A 21,024-nucleotide genomic window follows, 5' to 3' on the forward strand; every position below is an offset into this window, starting at 1 on the left:
CCTACAAATATGGCTCATGTATTATTCTTTGCTATGCATCTTCTGCTTTTCTGAAACACATTTGATAGAAGAAGGATTGTGCTATCAGCCATAATGTATCTATCATTCAAAAGGGTCTACTGTTGCACCTTAAAGTGAGCCTTTAACTTCAGAAACTACATTCACTGACACTTTTTGTGAGATCTGTTATCACTGAACACTCTGACCATTCTCTTCATATATTCTTTTCTCTAAATTCTTCACAAATTGCACTAAATTTAGTGGCTTTCACCAGTCAACAGTAATAGCTTAGAGTGCCTAGATACTGGAGTTTATCTACCTTCAATCTTTCAAACAATTGTGTGAGGGCTTTTATATTTACATCTTACTGAATTATTTGTGAATATTATAGGAAAAAGAGAAAGTTGATATCTTAATCATCCATGTTTATGCAGAAAATGGCCTGCTTATCGTTTTTAATTTTACAATATCTATGATTTTCATCTTCTTCTTTATTTTTAGTTTTTGACTGATTGAGTGATGTATTTGATGGCATCAAGGTTTGAACCCAAGGCCTAGGAAAATGCTTTATCACTGAGCTACATCTTCCGTCCCTTCTTCTATATTTTTCAATGAGCATTCTTCAGTTTGATCTAGGGTTAAAATCCTTTAATTTTATCCAAGTCAATTTCTTTTACTTAATCAAAGCTACCAGAGTGATCCTTATGCCATACTATCAAATATGCCAGCACCCTATTGTTTAGAAACTTATACTACCCTTACTTGTATGTAATACTTTTTTGCAATTCTGGCTTTGTCTGAATATTCTCTATACTTAAAAGCACCATTCTCCCTTAGCTACTGATTCGATACCAAAACAAAAAACTATATTCCAAAATGTTATTTGAGTACCCAACATGGTAGAATCTTCTACAGTTTCATCAATGTTATGAAAAAACTCTTTGCAAATATAAGCAACAGAAAAAATTGGCAACAGTAAGATTCTAGGAAGAATCCCATCTAGCAATATTAAAGTTATAGTGCTATTTCCTTAGGTTCACTTGCACAAAAACTAGGTTCATGAAATAGCATGCACTGCACAATATACTGTGAACTGCAAACATTGAAATAGTAGTTATTACATACATGAAAAGTAAATTCTGGATTTGGGTGAAGAAATTAGGCAATATATAATTCTTAAGTGACAAACATAACCAAAGAACTCACTGTTAAATAAGAAAAAATATAAACAAATAATAATAAAACACTGACTCAAAATTTAAGTCTAACATCAACTCTTAGAGAAAGATTAAGGTGAATACATGGTAGTCCCTGTGTTAAGAAAGTTTTCAATGAATTCACACTATGTGTTTTATTTTATATCTTATTATATTTTTAAAATGAACAATATTTTCAATTCCAGAAAAAGACAGAAATAAACTATATCATTTAGTGTATTATCTTGTTCCATAATCTACTATTAATAAGAAATTACAAAAAAAATTTATGAATTTTGTAAGATTTTTCAATGTTAGAATTTTTCTAGCCAAATTTCATGTTACAAAACTCATAACAAATTTCAATAGATATTTCTGTAATTCATTATGAAAAAAATCAACTTACTTGTGACCTAAATGCTTCAGAAAGTATCCCAGAACCTTCAGAGCTTGAACCCAAATACTTTCACTTTTAGAAGCCAATAATTTGTAGATCACCCTAAAAAGTATATACGTTATATTTTATACATTTACCAATACTAAAAACACATAAAATATATTACAGGATTTTTACAAGTGTTTGAAAAAATTTAAAGGAAGTACATTTCATTAATTTTTATTTAAATAGCCTACAAATAACTTCTCAAAGAACAATGTGATTGGTTATTGCTAAGTATTGCCTCCCAGAGGACATTGAAAAAAATTTTTCAATTTTAAGACATGCTTAGTTAGGGCTTTATCTCCTCCCCCAATATTTGACTTTGAGAATTAAGACGTAAACTAACAAACAATACATAGGTTTTGTTTGGCTCCTAATTAGGAACTGATATTTAAAAGAAACTAGGACAGCAATGTTCTGTTTTTGTTTAGAGAGGTAACATACAGAAGGAAGAATGAGGTAGCCGTATAGACAGCAAAAGAGAAAAGAAAATTATTTCCTAATAGCTTTGTAATTACTAGTTTCAAATCTAATGATATTTTTATACATACATTATTCAATTTTTACTCAAAATAATTTGAGCAATTTTCCTGTTGTTTGGAGGAAAAAAGCCTATAGTAACACATTATCTAAACTTTAATATTATACAAAAATGTAGTCACATTCATTATAACATATTTGTGCTTTAGAAATTATATTCTTTTTATTAAAAAGTATATTTACATAATGAAGAAAGGCTAATGGTAAATCATTTATATTTACAATTAATTCTAAAATTTAAGAAGTTTCTCTGAGGAGTAGCAGTAGCAACTATAAAATTAGGGTATGCTTTACATCAGTGTCTTTTTTTAAAATAAAGTGTCATGGTATATTCTGAGATGAAGTAGTCCAGGTTGAACAACAACAGAAGTGGTAACGGAAGTGCACTATGTATTTTACATCATAGATTATAGATGAAATTTCAAATAAAGAATTCAAAATAATGACTATAAAAATGATCAATGAACTCCTAGAGAAGACAACTGAATTACAGAATTCAGCACAGGATATGAATGAGAAATTCAATCTGGAGATAAATACAATGAAAAGGAACCAAACAAAAACTGTGAAAATTAAAGATACAATAAATCAAAATACTCAACTGAAAATCTCTCTAATAGAGTAAAGCATGCTAAAGACAGAATCTCAGAGCTGGAAGATTAAGTGGCCAACCCTGAACATGTAGAGAGTATTAATGAAAATAAGAAACCATAATCAGGACACACAAGACTTCTGGGACAACATAAAAGAGTGAAAATTTAAAAATCACTGTAATTGAAGAAAGTTGTAAAAGGCAGGCTAATGTAATAGATAACCTCTCTTTGAGGAAATAATAACATAAAATTTCCAAAACCTTGAGAATAAGATGGACATCCAGATACAGGAGCTATTCAGATCCCAAATAGTCAAGAGCAAATAAGAATCTACAACACCTTAAAATTAAAATTGCTAACATGGAGAAAAAGGACAGTTTGAAGAGAAAAACATCAGGTCACTCTCAAAGGCAAGACCATCAAAATTTCTTCCAATTTCTTAGCATAAACTCTATAAGCCCAGAGGACTTGGACTGATTTTTTCCATGTCCAGAAAGAAAATAACTGTCACCCAAGATTGATATATCCACAAAAGCTATTGATAATCAAATAAATAAAAACCTTCCAAGATAAGCAGAAATTAAGAGAATTAAAGTCTACTAAGCAAGCCCTAAGGAGAACATATTTAAAGATATATTTCACCCAGAAGAAATGTAAAACAAACCTAAGAGCTCACAAATGAACAACTATCATTTGAAGAGTGGTTAAACAAATGTGAAACAGGGCCAAAATGAACATTATAAGTAAATTTAAAATGACAGAAATTAATAAACATCTCTCTATAAAAACACTAAATGTAAATGGTCTCAAATATCCAATTAAAAGAAAGACATGAAGAATGGAATAGAAAATAAGACCTAACTATCTGTCGTTTGCAAGAGACTCACCTTCCAGGCAAAGAGAGCCACATGCTGAAAGTAAAAGAATGGAAATTGATATAACTTGCAAAAGCAACCCCAAAACATGCAGTGGTAGCAAATCTCCTATCTAACAAAGAAAACTCAATCCAAAATTAATCATAAGAGACAAAGAAGGTCACTTCACATTGGTAAAGGTAAAACCCCACCAGATGATATGGTAATAATAAATATTGATCCCCCACATATTGGTGTACTTAATTATATAAAACAGACACTATTTGAATTAAAGACTCAATTAGACCCCAGTACAATAATACTGGGTGATTTCAATACAACTTTCTAACCAACAGTTAGGTCATCCAGACATAAACTCAGTGAAGACACTTTGGAACTGAAAAATATACATCAAATGGCCTTAACAGGCATCTACAAAATATTTCATCAAACAACAGTCACACTTTTTTCTTAATGGTAATGGAACCATTTCCAAAACAGATCATGCTTTAGGACACATTGTGTGTGTGTGTGTGTGTGTGTGTGTGTGTGTGTAAAATTCCTTGCACCTTATCTGCTCATAATGGAATGAAATTAGAAATCAACACAAAAAAATGACTATAGGAACTACATATAAACACATAGAGAATGAACACTGCACTTTTGAATGATGCATGAGTGATAGAAGAAATTAGGGTAGAAATTTTAAAATTCTTAGAATCAAAAGAGAATAGACACAAAACATACCAAAACTTCAGAGACACACCATGAAGGGAGAAGGAAAGTTTATAGCTATGATTGCCTACATAAGAAAAATCCAAAAAATCATTAATAATTTAATGGCGCATCTCAAGACCCTTAAAAAACAAGAACCAATTCTAAAACCAGTGGAAGGAAATAAGGAAGATCAAAGATGAAATCAATAAAATTGAGAACAAACAAACAAATAAAACAAATAGAATAAAAGGTCAGTTCTGTGAAAAGATAAACAAGATTGATGAGCCCTTAGCCAAACTAACCAAAAAGAAATCCAAAAGACCACATTAGATATAAAAAAGGAAATATCACCACAGATATCACAGAAATACAGAGAATCATCGGGGACTATTTTAAAAAATTATACTTCAATAAATTAGAAAACCTAGAAGAAATGGATACTATTCTAGACACATGTGACATGCCAAAATGGAATCAAGAGGACACAGAAAACCTAAATGTAACAATAACTAGCAATGAGCTAGAAGAAGTAATAAAAAAGCCTTGCAACAAAGAAAAACCCAGGACCAGATGGATTCTCAGTTGAATACCAAACCTTTCTAGAAGAACTAATGCCAATGTTCCTCAAATCACTGCATGGAACAGAAAAGGATGGAACACATCCAAATTCACATTATGAAGTCAGTAGAATGGGAGCCATTAAGAATATAAACAAGCCGGTGCAGTGGCACACATCTGTAATCCCAATGGCTCAGGAGGCTAATGCAGGAGGATTTCAAGTTCAAAGCCAGTCTCAGCAACTTTGCAAGGCCCTGAACAACTTAACACGATCCTATCTTTACATATAAAAAAGGGCTGGGGATGTGGTTCAGTAGTAAACTCCCTCTGAGTTCAATTACTGGTACCACCAAAAAGCGGGGGGGAAATACAAACATTAATAACTGCTGGAGAGGATGTGAAGAAAAAGAAACACTTTCACACTGTTGGTGGAACTGTATATTAGTACAACCACTACTGAAATCAGTATGGAGGTTCCTGAAAAGACTACGAATGGAACCACCATTAAACTCACCACTCCTCAGTATTTATCCTAAAGAATTAAAGTCATCCTACTATAGCGATACATGCATACCCATTTTTAACGCAGCAAAATTCACAAATAGCCAAATCATGAAAGTAGCCTAGTATGGATTCATCCATTGTCCATAAATAGATGAAGATAAAGAAAATATGGTATATATAGAAAATTAAGTTTTATTCAATAATAAAGTCAAGGATTGTATATTTTATCTCATATGTTCAAGTTACAGAGGAAAAAAGAATAGAAATCTGGTTGTGATGGAAGAGAGTCTCATGAATTCTGAAGGGGAAGCAGTAGAATACAGGAAAGGGAGCAGGGGAGGGAGGTAGACAGGAAAGGAAAAATAGTGGGGAATGACTTAATTATGTTGTTATATTTTGTGTATGTACAAATATGTAGCAACAACTACATTATGTACAACTGTAATATGCCAATAAAAATACAGAAAATATGTATAGCCAAATAATACATTATAATATGCCAATAAAAATACAAATAAATATTAGCCAAAGAATCAAATGAAATACAAAAAGATGCTGATGAAACTGTGCTGTTCTGAACTAAAGGTAATTTTCTCTCATTAATGTATTTGTAAAATATGATTGATTAGGTAGTATTATTATAATGAAAGTTGATATTTATCAAAAATCATCAGTATTGACTTGGTATCAACATTCATGTTTCATTTCCATTTCGGATTTCATAATATATTATAAGTGGTGGTGGCAACTTGTTTTTCAGATATTTACATCTTTAGTATATTCTGATTTAGTAGTCATCTGATCCTATACTTTCTATTTAGTTATATCAGTAAGTGTTTCCAATATTTGGGTTCATTCATTTGAACATCTGATGCCCTCAACATTTACTGAAAATTATAAAATTAATTTTTCATGAACAAATCATAGTAGAAATCTTTTGAGACTTTTGTAGAACTCTTCTAAAAATCCAAGTCTTCAAAGAGCACTGATACAATCATCTCATTAAATTCTATGAAGGCCCTAAAATGGCAAGTCTGACCTAGGAGATGGATTGGTGAACATTTTCATTAAGCCTGTGGCAGAAACTAAGGGAGGTAGTCAGCACATAGCCAGCTGAAATTAGATATTAAAAGACACTTCAGAGAAAAAACTAGACATTATAAAATCGAATTTTTGAGAGACTACTTCTGTATGACAACAAGAACAAAATGCACTATAATTGAGAACAAAAATAAAACACTACATTGTTGTCAAAAAAAAAGGGGGGAGGACAGGTGTCTCATATTAAAGGAAAAAAAGAGTTTTCAAGTTTAAAAAAAGAAAGAGAAAGTCTTCAAGTCTAAAAAGTTGTTATATGCAAATAAAACTGGCCAAAAACAAGAAACACACACAAAAAAAATGCCCTGGGAGTTATTGATATGTCATTTCTAAACTCTTTTGTAAAAATTTATTGATACACACATGGTACAATCCATATTTTCTATTCTTCCCACTAACTCAAATTCCAGAAAATAAAAAGAGAATTTCCCTACAGGAATGAACTACAGATTCTAGTTCATGAGATTATTACTCAAGATAATGTTTCCCCTACCTACCTAGTTATGTTAGAGTCACCATAACTAAACTTTCAGAATCTTTTGGTTTAGGCTTCACATTCCAATCTAACTTTCAAGTCCATTCTCACTGCACTGCTACTGACTCAATTCATCATTTCTAATACTAATGAATAAATAATATCTGCTGATCTTGCTACATCACTCTTGTCCTTCATCTCATATTCCATAACTGCTGATTATAAATCTAAAAAAACTGGCAAAGCACATCATTTCCCCATTCAAAATTTTTCAATTTTCATCATCAACAGGAAAAAATTAAAAAGCCTAAAGTGATTACCATAATATAAGCCTTTGATATCTGGCCTCTACCTCTTTCTTGGGCCTAATGTCATAAAATTCTCTTGCATCTCTTTTTGCTGAAACATACCATGTTCTTTATTGTACTTGGGAAAAAATATCTGCTCTTCCAATTATTTGAAATGTTGTTTCTAAAGCAATAATAATTAATCTACTTAATGTCTGAGACCATCTTCTATAAACTTCATAATTTTACTTGGGTATGCGAGGATGGATAGCTGTTTTTTCCATTTATTCCTTTCTTATGTGTAAGATTTTGCTGCATTTATTCAAATGTTTATACAATAGCATCTAGGATGCACAGCAGTGCTGCATTAAATTGTAATAAGAATACTATTATAATCATACCTTATTCCATTTCTTTGATCAAATGCTGGTATCATTGAAGCTGGGTGTTCTGACATTAAAGCCACTAGTAACTGTAACACATCATGAATATTTTCATCCTGCATAATAAGAATCATAAATATTTAGTTAAAATTCTTCTCTAAAGCTTTGAATAAAATGATTAAAAGACCAATAACAAGTCCTACCTCATGCATTGTGAGAAGGTAATTTAATATACTCTGAAGTTCATCTTCCTTGACACCTCGGTCCTAATTTTTAAAAAATATTACATTACTTAATTTAAATCTAAAATAAAAACTTTAAAGAAAGGCGTAAAAATGACTATTTTATAAGAAAGTAAAACCTTATAAGCAGTGATATTTTAATTAAAATCACCAAATACTTCAAAATTCATAGACATATTTCAAGTTACATAAGTAAATATTTGGAAAATCATATCTATTTTTAAAAAGCTATCAAAATACTTGACACTATCAACAGTTAGGATATCACCAATTGTATTCAGTATCTCTGATGACTACTTCCTTAAAAAAGTAAAATACAACAGTTTATTTTATCATCTTTTGTATACTGTTATGATTTTGCTTTTATTTTCCCTTTCTCTTCAAATTAACCTTTAAAAACTCATACTGTAATAAAATACACAATTTTTTTTGCAAGGTTTCTTAACCTGAAACAAAGACGGTTTTCCAGAATGATATATTTATACACAGTTACAACTCATCTGTCCCTTGCCCCTTTCTGACACATTCCTTAATAAGAAGCTTCTCAGAGCATTTAACCAAGTTATTAAACAAAAGTTAACACAAAATTTCAAAACTCTGAAAGCAATTCATAGACACTATTAATTTAACAATGATCATTTTTAAAATATGCCAAAAGTTCCCTTCCATAAAATATACTATCATTCTGAATTATGTAAAATTATTTTACCTTTAATATAAGCTGTTTCAGAAAAAGCAGCATAAATGCCCGAAGTGATATAATTTCTTTTTGTGATGGCCGAGGACCATCTAGAATAAGAAAGAAAAAAAATCCACAATATTAACTATGCTTAATGCAATTATGTTGGAATAGTATGGAATTCATTAATAATTATATTTATTAAAATTATAATATTAGTATTAGTGCTAATCAATTTCCATAATATCAGAGTGTCTAAAAATTAACTTTCATGTTTTTGGTAAATACAAATTATTCACTAAATGTCAGAATAGGAAGAAAGGTTTTTTTAAAAAACTTCCAATATATTACTATCCATGGATAACTGCATAATAACCAAATATTTACATTTATACTTTTTATTAGCTTACTGCATTTCCCAATATTTATTCCATCCTCAATTAAACTTTTTTTCCATTTATAGACTCTCCATTTTCACCCCACATATAAAAAAGCACAGAAAAAGTATAGTATTCTACTTTATCATGATTATTTGTTTTGTAGCCTTTTTCTTCCATGTACATATATACAATAAAAAGTACAGTAGGCATCTGATAAATGTGGAATCGATAGATGAAAATGAAGGTGAAAAGTTAAAGCATACATTATCAGTTCCAACATATTGCCAAAATTTTTAAATAATTATACATTTTATTTCCAAAAAATTAAGAATATGAAGTGATATATATAACATGCATAACATACAATAGCTAAATTATACTTTTAAGAAAAATAGAAAGGCTCATGAAAACCCTTAAAATACTGTCTTTCTTGAAGCAACCAGGATTTATATTCTGCTTTTTTAAGTATTTAAATTATAATCCCTGCATTTATAATTTATACCATCTTATTATCTACCCAACAAATATTTACATGCAGATTATTAAACTGCAAGCAAATCACCACCCTAACAATCCATTCCACCTATTACTAAGACACATCTCCATTTCTCAGAATACTCTCCACATTTTTTGCCCCACTCCTACCAAGAGTACACTAAGTACATTTCCCTTATCAGTTATTAGTATACTGTTTTCAAAAAAGTCTCATAAAATATAGTGCACATAAAGTATAAATGCACAATTTAATGAATTATTATAAAATAACTATATAACAACTATTGAGGTTGGAAACTGAACACTAACAGTAGCCTGATAGGGAAACACACCAACCACTGGTGTACTGGTATGGGAACTGCATACAGAGTTGCAGGGACGGAAATGCTGATTTATAGCATATTCATATTTGTGATTTCTGTTGTATAAATACTCCCACCAGACTGATTTTAAGTCCAAGCTACCAACTGCTTAACAACAGTTTTGTAAAATTCCTGAATATTTCATTATTATCTGTGATATGATATCAGATTGCCCACTCTCTCATCCTACTCCTGGGCTCAGCTCTGTGTCACATCATCTTCCTGATTACATTGTTCATTCCTCTCCCTGTAGAGACAGCTATTTTCTTAGCAATAATTAACTTACTTTTATTTTTCCTACCACTTAGTAAAACTCAACAAGTTTTATAGTATTTCTGTGCTCAGATTTATTTTTTCTTTACTGTTGGAATAATGATAATAATATTGCTTACATCATAGAACATTTTGTGAGGAGTAAACATGTCAATATATGTAAAGGAATAAGAACAGAGTGTTGACAGTTTTAATGGTAAGCACTCAGTAAATGTTAGATAAAATTATTCTTGCCATTTATTTCAGAATGCAAATAGCAAATTGCGGAGAAATATATATTTATGTGTTTGCTATACATTTGTCATGAATCAAATTCATGCAAATAGGTTACTCTGGCAAATATGAAATTAAAATACAAATCACAAATTATACGATATATACGAAATATAGAATAGTAAGTTGTTTACAACTTACTATTCTATATTCTATATTTTATATTCTATATCCTAAGTAGTAAGTTATTTAGGAATATATATATACTTAGTAAAAGACTGAAATGAAGCACAATAAAAAAAAAAAGTTAAATGCTCAAGTAGAGAAAAGCAGTAATAAACATAAAATACAGAAGGCGGTTATATCTAGTATGCCAGGCAATGGAAAAGGGAGACCATAGATAGAGCTTCAGGTTTATTTCATATATATATATATATATATATATATATATATATATATGAATACATGTGCATGTGTGTAAATAATATTCATATGCTTTACATATATGAATTTATGTGTGCATACATATATTCATATATATAAAATATACATTTTTAAAGATATCATAAACCTGTTCATATATACATACCCATATATATTACATAAATATATACAAAAATATGTATTTATAAAAATAATATTATTATATATGTATATTCTTATTAAAATATCTAATTTATAAATGTTATGTATACGTAAGAATATATGTCTATGACCTCTTCAAAGTAAATTTCTGAAGCACCTATAATTTGAAACACTTAGGTACACATTCATGTGTATATGAACAGAAAAAAATGGAAAAAAATTTTCACACTGATAAACTGTTATTTCACTTGCTACCACAAACACGTACTACTATATGATATTTTTAATATATAAGTTTTTATAGTGAGCTATAAAAAATAAATTCTGAGGCAAAAATGTTAAGTCATATCAAAGCAAAATGATCCTATTTCTCTAGCCAATTGCCTATACCTGAATAACATTTATATGAAAATTTAATGTAATACAAATTTTCTTCTATGCTCATAAAGGAAAATATTTTAGTTCAACATGCCATTGAAAAAAGCTATCATTTAGAAAACTATATATTTCAAAACAGAACTTCACAGTCTGTCAAATAATAAAATTAACTGCAAAACAACTGTTATTAAAGAACAAATTATAAAGAAAAAGAAATGCTTTTGTACTTTTTTGTCAACTCTTTTTTTTAACTCCTCCCACCCCAAGGATTTAAATCAGGGGCACTTAACCATTGATTTACATTTCCACCCCTTTTTATTTTTTATTTAGCAACAGGGCCTCCCTAAATAGCTGACCTGGCTTTGAACTAACAATCCTACTGCCTCAGCCTCCTGAGCTGCTGGGATTACCGGAATGCATCACGGGACCGGGCAACTGTCACTCTTCATTAAAATATATTTATTGGTTCTCTCCCTTCCCTCTTCTTGAGACAGTTGGAGCCAGTGATGCATCAGGGGCTGGGGCCCTAAAGAGGCAGCAAAGGCCAAGGAGACTCCCAATATACTTGACAAAGCCAAAACGATAACTAAATCTGGCAATACCATAAGAGATAGTGGGACCAAGAAGAAAAAGTAGGACTATCAGTGTCAAAGAAACAATTGGGACTGAGGAGGCAATAAGGATCGTTATGAAAATGCTAAAACTAAGAATGTGATAATATAATATATGATAAAACAGTGGTTTAACAGAATAGAATAAGAAAATATACACATGTGTTAAAGATAAGGGGACCTAGACTTCTCATTATTAAACAAGAAAGTTCAAAATAAAGTTTGATGCTAGATTGAGTCATCACGGTTTTAGACTAGAATTGAATGTACTGGTGTGAACTGACATTTCTAATAGGGATAGATGTGTGTGTGTGTGTGTGTGTGTGTGTGTGTGTGTGTCTATGTGTGTGTCTATGTGTCTAAATATTCTATACATAGATATAAACATTTCCTAGATCTGTCCACTAAGAATATCAAGAATCAATGACATTAAAGGAACAAAATATACACCTAACATAAGACCTTGGTTTCTAAAATACATACCACAAACCAGGGTTCTTTGCAAAAATAATTGTGATTCCAGGACTGGGACAAGGAAAGTATCATATGAACCCAGAACATCTCATGCCAGAAAATAAAAAAAGCACTACAAAATTATGGATATTTATCATAAAGACCCAAAACTCCATGTGAAGGGACTGACTGGTCAAATCTGAGAATTTGAGCTTATATATAAAACAGAGGACTGACAAACTAAAAATTAAGGGCAAAATTTATCATGCCTCATGGTTTTGTAAGTCTCATTGGAACAAGTCATACCCATTAGTTTACATACGTGGTTATCTCTGCAATGAAATCGTAGTGCTGACTACTTGCAACAGAGTCATTTTATGAAAACATAAACCTAACTGCTATTTTTTGCAAAATCCATGCCAAATGTTGATATAACACATTGAATAAAATGGAAATGCCTGAGATTAGATTGATACAAAAAAAATTTGAATAAAAGGATAAAAACAAGTTTTTCCCTATAGTAATATGTAAACCAAAAAAAAGTCTTAGTCTAAATGTATTTCTCCATTAAATATCTATTAGTTACAGAGACAAAAACAATAATTTCACACTGAAAACTCATCCTAGTCAAATGTTCTAAGTTAAAATCACTGGTAGCCAAGACAATCATTTTGACATAATACAATGAGACAGAAAAGAAATGAGTTCTGTGTTATTCCTTGAAAAAAATGAAACACCTGAATCATCATAAGCAAATATCAAACAAATCCAACCTGAGAAGCATTCTAAATAACGTGTCTGTACTCTTCAAAAGTGCCAAAGTCATGGAAATACTAAAGGAACTATTACACACTGATTTTTTTTTCCTGAGAAAAATATTGAGATTATTGAAAATATCTGTATGGGGTCTTTGGAGTATATCATACTAATTCTATTTTCCTATTTTAATGGGTACCCAATCATTATTTAACAGAATACCTTTACCTTTTAAGAAATTCACAGATAATCTCTTAGTGATAAGGAGGCATCATGTATAAATTTAATCTTAAATGAAACAGAAAAAAAGTATGTATGCACATGAGTGTTTCATTAAAAGAGAAAATGAAGAATAATATAGCCCATGAGGTAAAATTTAAAATATTGGAAAATCTGGTGAGAGATCTGAGAACTCTTTGTATAACTCTTGCAAATTTTTTGTAATTAGAAATTAATGGTTTAAGCAGAAATTAACATGTATGAATGTAATTTGTAGTAAAAAATATACTATAAAGTTTAGAAACAATGGCTCTGAGTTAATTTATATGATTCAACTTTCAATGCTTTCAGTTTCCTAACCTGTAAAATGAAATGACATTAACACAGATACAATTTTATTTATATAACCTAATATGTACATATAATTACATTACAAATTATAAAACAAATTAACATGTAGAATTCTAAGCAGAGAATCTAACAAATGGTAAGCAATAAATTTTGAGCATTATCAACTTAAAAGCAATGAAAAAAGAAAGCTATAAAGGACAAAGTAGGTCTAAGTGTGAAAAACAATTTTGAAAGCCCAATCCATAAAATAAAAAACTTACATTAAATGTTAAGATAGTATGTTATTTCCCTTATCTAAAAGACTGATATAAAACTGTAATATTCAATGTTATTGTGAGTATGTTAAGAAAAGCCCTCTATCACACTATGTCATATTACTACATTATAAACTATTAAGCCATTTCTGAAAATAACTAAAAATATTTATTATCAGTAATTTTAAACAAATCAAAGATAGAGGTAAACAAGTATATACAAAGGAGTGGATTACTCTATATAACAGACTTAAGAAACAATGTAAATATAAGGACTTGAGGAAAAAAATGACAAAAATAGGAAAAAACTCTCAATTTTGTCAAAGAGGTAAAACATATTTATGCAAAGAGAAATGGAGGAAGAAAACTTCATAACCTTGTAATATTCATTCCTGTGGTTTGGGTCATGAATAAATCTTTTCCTCTAATATTATTTTATTTTCTATAGTTGTAAATTTTTTTATAGTTAGAAAAGCTGACTGTAATTTTTAAACATAAAAAAAAACACTGTGAAGAATTAAATTAGTCTCTATTACACTTAGAACAAAGTATAAATTTGGAAAAGCACAAAAAAAGGTTAACTATCTGAAATGTTGAAAGCAAACATACTAGAACACACTGATCATAACCTGTATGTATGTTTACTGGTTTTTAATATTGGAACAAAAATTTAAAAGAAAAAATACATGTAAGTTAAAACGAAGACTATTGCTTATTTTTAATTAACTTCATTCCAAAGTAGTTTATTACTAAAAGGCAATAAAATTCTTCTTACCATAAACAATTCTCAATATACCAGTCTACTTCATAAGAAAGAAAATAGTTTCGTGATAATTTTATAGTCACGTATATCTGTTCACTATGGTAGTACTCGGGATATATAACAATACAGGGAAGTGCAAACACAGTGGTAGGGGTGTACTTACCCAATCCTTTTGGTGTAATTCCACTACTGTCAGCAGGATTAATAACCCAGTAGTAATATTTTAATGTGTGCATTAGCTGTAATACTGTTCCTACTCTGCGTATGGTGGTGTAGATGGTAGCAGTTCCAATAAATTCAGCAGACAAATAAGTATATAGGGAAAGTTGAACCTAATACAGTATAATAAGACCATTAAGTTTAAAATGGCTCAAGTGCTTAAGATAAATTCTGTTTTAATTCATATACAAACTCGCAAAAGCCAAAAAATAATCACTTATTGTGAGTATAAAATTAACTTTTTCTTAAACAGTATTAAATTTTAGAAGAAAATGATAAAAACCAACATTCTAATAAAACTTGTTTATATAAAGGCAATGTACATTACCTAATAATCTAACTAAAAAAGGTAATTAGGTATTGACAAATTAATTTTAAATGCTTCGAACATTTAATTAAAACAAATGGTGACAGGAAAATCAAAATTATTTTAAAAGTGAATTAGATCAACACTCTTATAAAAAGTACAATTCAGCAACTCTTAGTTTATACAAATCTTCAAAGGAATAGAATAAATGTCAATCAGCTATAGTAACTCTGAAAAATATATATTGTTATCATATATTCTAAAAGTTCATGAAGTTCAAATTTTGTTCCAATTTCCATACTATATAGCTGGCTTTTGAAATTTAACCCTCTGAGCATATAGACAGCAGGTAAAACACCTTGTTAAAAAGAGTGAACAGCGTCTCGGGAGGCTAAGACAGGAGGATAGTGAGTTCAAAGCCAGCCTCAGTAAAAAGCAAGGCACTAAGCAACTCAGTGAGACCATGTCTCTAATAAAATACAAAATAGGGCTGGAGATGTGGCTCAGTGGTTGAGTGCCCCTGAGTTTAATCCCTGGGTTCAATCTCAAAAAAAAAAAAAGAGTGAAGAAACTTCAGATCTGGGTTTAGACAAATGAATAAGATGAACTGTAATAAAAATCTGAACTTAAACATTATGTAACCAGGTATATGGGAGATTTTAAAATTGTAAAAGAATCAAAGTTAAAATATCCCTCATTATTGATTTCCAATAAGATATAACAAGACTAAATTAGGTATTCAAAATAATGAAAATTGTGCTAATTTCTAGAAAAATATCTATTTTATGTATATTCTTCATTAAAGATGTTATTTAATGGCTATGATATAAATTCTACATTCAAAATGAAAGCAATTTCCCAGCCAAAATGATCATAATGTTAATGATACAATTAGATATCTGTTTTATTCTCCTAGTCTTACAATTATCAGTATATCAAATCTTCTTCCTTGGAAAGGATGAATCACATCTAATAACATTAGAATAGTGTTTCACCAAGCTTAATGTTTAACTATACTTTCATCTATTTTAGTATTTACATATTTAATATTTACATCTCTGATACTAACACAACTGCCTTGGGTTGACTATAAAATAAATCCAAAATTAAAAATGGCTTAAACTAGATACTTTAAATCCAGTAACTATAATTTATAACACTAAATTTACTTTTGAATGAGAATAAAATTCATACCTTTGCAGGTGTGTGTATCCAGATGGCTGGGTTGAATAAAATGTGATCACAAAGCTGCTTCAGCAAAGGTGCTCCATGAGATAAACCATCAAGGTATTTTGCAAAGGATAAAAATTGTTCCAAGACAGCTCTAGTTATATGAACCCTTGATGACTAAAGGAAGAAAACAGAAATTCTATTGAAAATATCTGTAAATATCAAATTGTGTAATTGCTGATAAAGCAAAAGTTTATATTAATTTTTGAAACTACCCCTAACAGTTTAAATACAAAATGTTATATTTTCTTTATTATTAAAAATGCAATTATATTAGAAAATGTTGTATTTTAGAATATTTGAGTGATGGTTCATTATTTGAAGCCTTTTCTAGAACAATTACAGCAAATAAATCAGGTTAAATAAACTCACTGTTCGCTCCAGCTAAAAATAAGGTATAAATTGAATTTAGAAAATTACAAACAAGAGATCTTAGACACAGAAATTAAGAGTGAAATAATTATCATAATAATGGGGGGAAAAAGACTTTGGAAATAAGAAGTGCTTTCACTTAAACTAGCTACAAACCAAAAGGAAAATACATTGAGCTCACCATTCCACTGAATCCTTCCTTCAAAACTTACAAATGAGTTCCACATTGATAAATACAATACATCTTGTTTTAACATAAACCCTTCTGATCTATTCACAATTTATTAAAACATCTGCCTTTCCTGCATACACTGTCCTCATTTGGCTTTTAGGATCCTCAGTTTATTCCTTAATGACCTATGCCTAAATATTAATTATTTGCCTCTTTTTTTCTCTAGAAATATACTCCTTGGATGATAACTTTTGCTTCTACAGCTTCATATAACACTAATCCTACGCTGAGTGTTCCCTTAAGAAATTGTCAGTTGCCATCACAAATATGGGGAGTACTTAGATAAATGATAGACCCCATTCCCAAAGTCAAACCAAATTTTAAATTTGCACTGTCAAATACAGTAGCCATTAGCTCTACATGACAACTGTGCACTTAGAATGTAGCTAATTCAAACTGAAATGTGCTATAAGGATGTATACAGTAGATTTTGATATTCAGTATCAAAATAAGAAAACCTTATTTATTTTTATTAAATGTACATTAAAATGATAATATTTTGCATATACTAAGTTAAAATTTTTTTTAATTTACTGGAACTTTTCACTAAAATATTTTAAGCTGCATATATTTTAACTGGACAATACTATCCCATGACATAATTTCAGACAAATATGTTAAGATAGAAAAAAATGTTCTTCCTAAAGCAAATAATTTAAATTCAGATGTTGAAATCATATCTTTGTAAGCAAATCTTTTCTTACTCTTCTGTAGTATAACCATCCACACCATCGTAGAGTAAAAAATCACCCGTCACTAAACTCTGAGGTACACATCACATTGCTCCTTTCTCCCCATTCTCCATTGACTGAAATCCAAATATCAGTACAGTATTATCAGGGTATACAAAGGACTAAAACTGTCTTACCAATTTTACCACCCATGAGTTACCTATATTTCTCAAGCTCATATCAAGAAAAAACTCCATAAATCTGACCTAAGTATGTCATGCATTTTCAGAATACTATATAGGGGGCCAGGAACTTAAATGATTGCAAATAGTTAACAACAATGTGTAAATCAGGGTAAGAGGAAATAAAGAGTAATGAGGACCACTCCTGCTTTTATTTCCCAAAGGAAATAAAATTTAAAACTTAAAAACTTTTTGTTGAGCCAAACATAGTATTTTCTTGGGCCAATTTCACTGCCAAGACACCAGTTTGAGTCACTCACTCACTATATCCTCAATTCATAATAAACAGCTTTGCATCCATTTCTTTTATCCTAGAGGTAGATTTCAAGACTTTTCGTTTGGTCATTTCGAAAATACACATGAGTACTTACTATTTGCCAGCTACTCTCCTTGACACGGTAGAAAGAGAAATTAACAAAACTCAAAGGAAAAAAAAAAAAAAAAGCCTGGTTTCACAGAATTTATATTCTAGGGGGAAAAAGCAGGGACACACAATATATAAAACTGACAGGGAAATGTGTAAAATGTTATATGCTATAAGTACATGATAAAAAAACATGGAACAGATAAAAATCTGTTGAAACATAAGTGGTTTCATTGAGAAGGTGGTAACAGAACTTAATTGGTTCAAATTATGATAAAGCTAACAGTGATTTTACATCAATAATTGTGTTTGACAAAAATATCAATTGTTTCCACATAAGAGAAAACAAGATGAAAATTGACCCAAATGTAGAGTAATGATTACTAGAGGGTGGGACTTTAGAAGACAGTGAGTAAGAGAAGGCTGGATTTTAACAATGAAAAACATACAAACACCATTAATATGTGCAATTAAAGCATGTTAATCAAAACCAACACACAGAAAGATAAGTATCTACGTAGATTTTAGAAATTTTTCAGTGGCTTGTTCTTTATATAAAAATTTTAGGTGAGACAGAGAAGAAGATTCTACTAAGTAGCTGAGTTATTAAGGTGAGAGCCAAGGTCAAAAACAAACCTTTGAGTTTCAAAAAAAAGTAAAGATTAGGCACTCATATTAAAGAAGCTTCAATGAAAAACTGTAGAATGTTAAACTCTAAAATATTTCATTCAAGAAGAATAAAATTAAGAGAAGGATGATTATTTAAAACTTTCGACAATTCCTTCACTATTTATAATTTTAAATAGCTTACTTTATTTATTGTTTGAACTTATTCCATGTTGTAAAAGGTATGCCAAAAACATTATATGAGGCCTTCTACGGTTCTTTCTTTTTTAAGGTGGTCCATCAGTGAAAAGCTTACTTATTTATTTATTTTTAATTTGATATATATGACAACAGAATGCATTACAATTCATATTACACATATAGAGCACAATTTTTCACACCTCTGGTTGTACACAAAGTAGAGTCATATACTTCGTGTCTTCATACATGTACTTAGAGTAATGATGACCATCACATTCCACTATCTTTCCTATCCCTATGTCTCCTCCTTTCCCCTCCCTCCCCTTTTCCCCTTTTCCCTATCTAGAGTTCATTTAATCCTCCCACTCCCACTTCCCCTCCCCCCAGCATATCATGAATCAGCATCCTTAAATCAGAGAAACTATTCAGCATTTGGTTTTTTGGGATTGGCTAACTTCACTTAGCATTATATTCTCCAGCTCCATCCATTTACCTGAAAATGCCATGATTTTATTCTCTTTTAATGCTGAATAATATTCCATTGTGTATATATACCACATTTTCTTTATCCATTCATTTACTGAAGGAGCTAGGTTGGTTCCACAGTTTAGCTATTATGAATTGTGCTGCTATAAACACTGATGTGGCTGTGTCCAAGTATTGGCTGTTTCTGTATACCATGTAATGCTATCATATTGTTTTCAGTTCTAAAATTGACCTTAAAGAAATATTTTTCTAAAATTTTATCTATTTAGGTATAAAATATTTTCTTCAACAGTATGTCACTTCTACCTGTAAGTAGTACATATTCCTTCTTCATGTATTACTATTAGTAATTCAGAGATCTTTCTTTACTAATAGAAAAAAGGACACCATCTTATTCAACTTTTACCTTTTCAGTACCTTTCTTAATTTCTCAGTGAATGTTTAATTGAATTCATATCAAATTCAAAAATAGCATAGATAAAAAGAATCAATGGAATATTACTCAGCACTAAAAAATAATAAGATCATGGCATTTGCAGGGAAATTGATGGCATTAAAGAAGATTATGCTAAGTGAAGTTAGCCAATTCCAAAAAAAAACAAATGCCAAATGTTTTAAGGGGGATGACTGAAAATGGGGTTGAGAGGGAGAGCAAGAGAGGAAGATTACCTCTAGATAGAGAATAGGGGTGGGAGGAAAAGGGAGGGAGAATGGGAATAGCAAGGGTAGCGGAAGGAGACGGTCATCATTATACAAAATTTATGTATGAAGATGTGAATTCGGTTTCAATATACCTTATATACAAACAGAGATTTGATAAATTATGGTATAAAAGCATATTAAGAATTGCAATGCAAAAAATTATGAATGTAATGCACTCCTCTGTTGTGATGCATAGAAGAAAAAAATCAAAAGCAATTAGGAAAGCATGAAAGAAGATATCCAACTGTTTTAAAAAAAAATGTTTACCTTGGCTCATGCTTTAAAAAATTTTTCTATTTTTGTATTTACATTCATTTCCTCAAGTAAAGCTATTTTATAAAGAGACTTATATTTGAACAACCTGTAGATTTACATAAATCTGTAAATCTTAGAAAAAAGCACAATGTGAACCTCATAGAAAATGCAACTTCTTCAGCTATATGACATTAGGGAGACAGGATACATAATTTTAAGAAGTACTATATAAGACATGACTAAACATATTTGGAAATGGAAAATGAGAAATTAAAAAATTATTGTATCCACTCACAATTAACAAAGCCAAATAGGAACAATGTGTGTTACAAGGAGTAACTTCTATTTAATAAAGAAAGATCTCCCCAATATTTACATCAGCCCACAATGTAATGGGTTGCCAAAAATGTTCCTTTTTGATGCAAAAACCATTCTCTCTCTCTCTCTCTCTCTCTCTCTCTCTCTCTCTCTCTCTCTCT

The 21,024-nt window shown here is 30.2% G+C and overlaps 1 protein-coding gene across 4 annotated transcripts in view; it reads right to left on the reverse strand.

Annotated features, from left to right (window-relative positions):
* Positions 1-21,024, reverse strand: part of Nbea (neurobeachin) — a 639,704-nt gene that overhangs the window by 483,667 nt on the left and 135,013 nt on the right. For all 4 annotated transcript variants that reach the window (XM_071611544.1, XM_071611543.1, XM_071611542.1 and 1 more), the window contains exons 12-17: positions 16,379-16,531; positions 14,822-14,990; positions 8,596-8,675; positions 7,848-7,910; positions 7,663-7,760; positions 1,603-1,695 (exon numbers count right to left, since the gene is read on the reverse strand). In XM_071611544.1, coding sequence (XP_071467645.1) covers positions 1,603-1,695; positions 7,663-7,760; positions 7,848-7,910; positions 8,596-8,675; positions 14,822-14,990; positions 16,379-16,531 — 656 coding nt within the window. The remainder of the gene's footprint in view (positions 1-1,602; positions 1,696-7,662; positions 7,761-7,847; positions 7,911-8,595; positions 8,676-14,821; positions 14,991-16,378; positions 16,532-21,024) is intronic.

The sequence above is a fragment of the Marmota flaviventris genome, chromosome 4 (assembly GCF_047511675.1).
Source record: "Marmota flaviventris isolate mMarFla1 chromosome 4, mMarFla1.hap1, whole genome shotgun sequence".
NCBI classification, from domain to species: domain Eukaryota; kingdom Metazoa; phylum Chordata; class Mammalia; order Rodentia; family Sciuridae; genus Marmota; species Marmota flaviventris.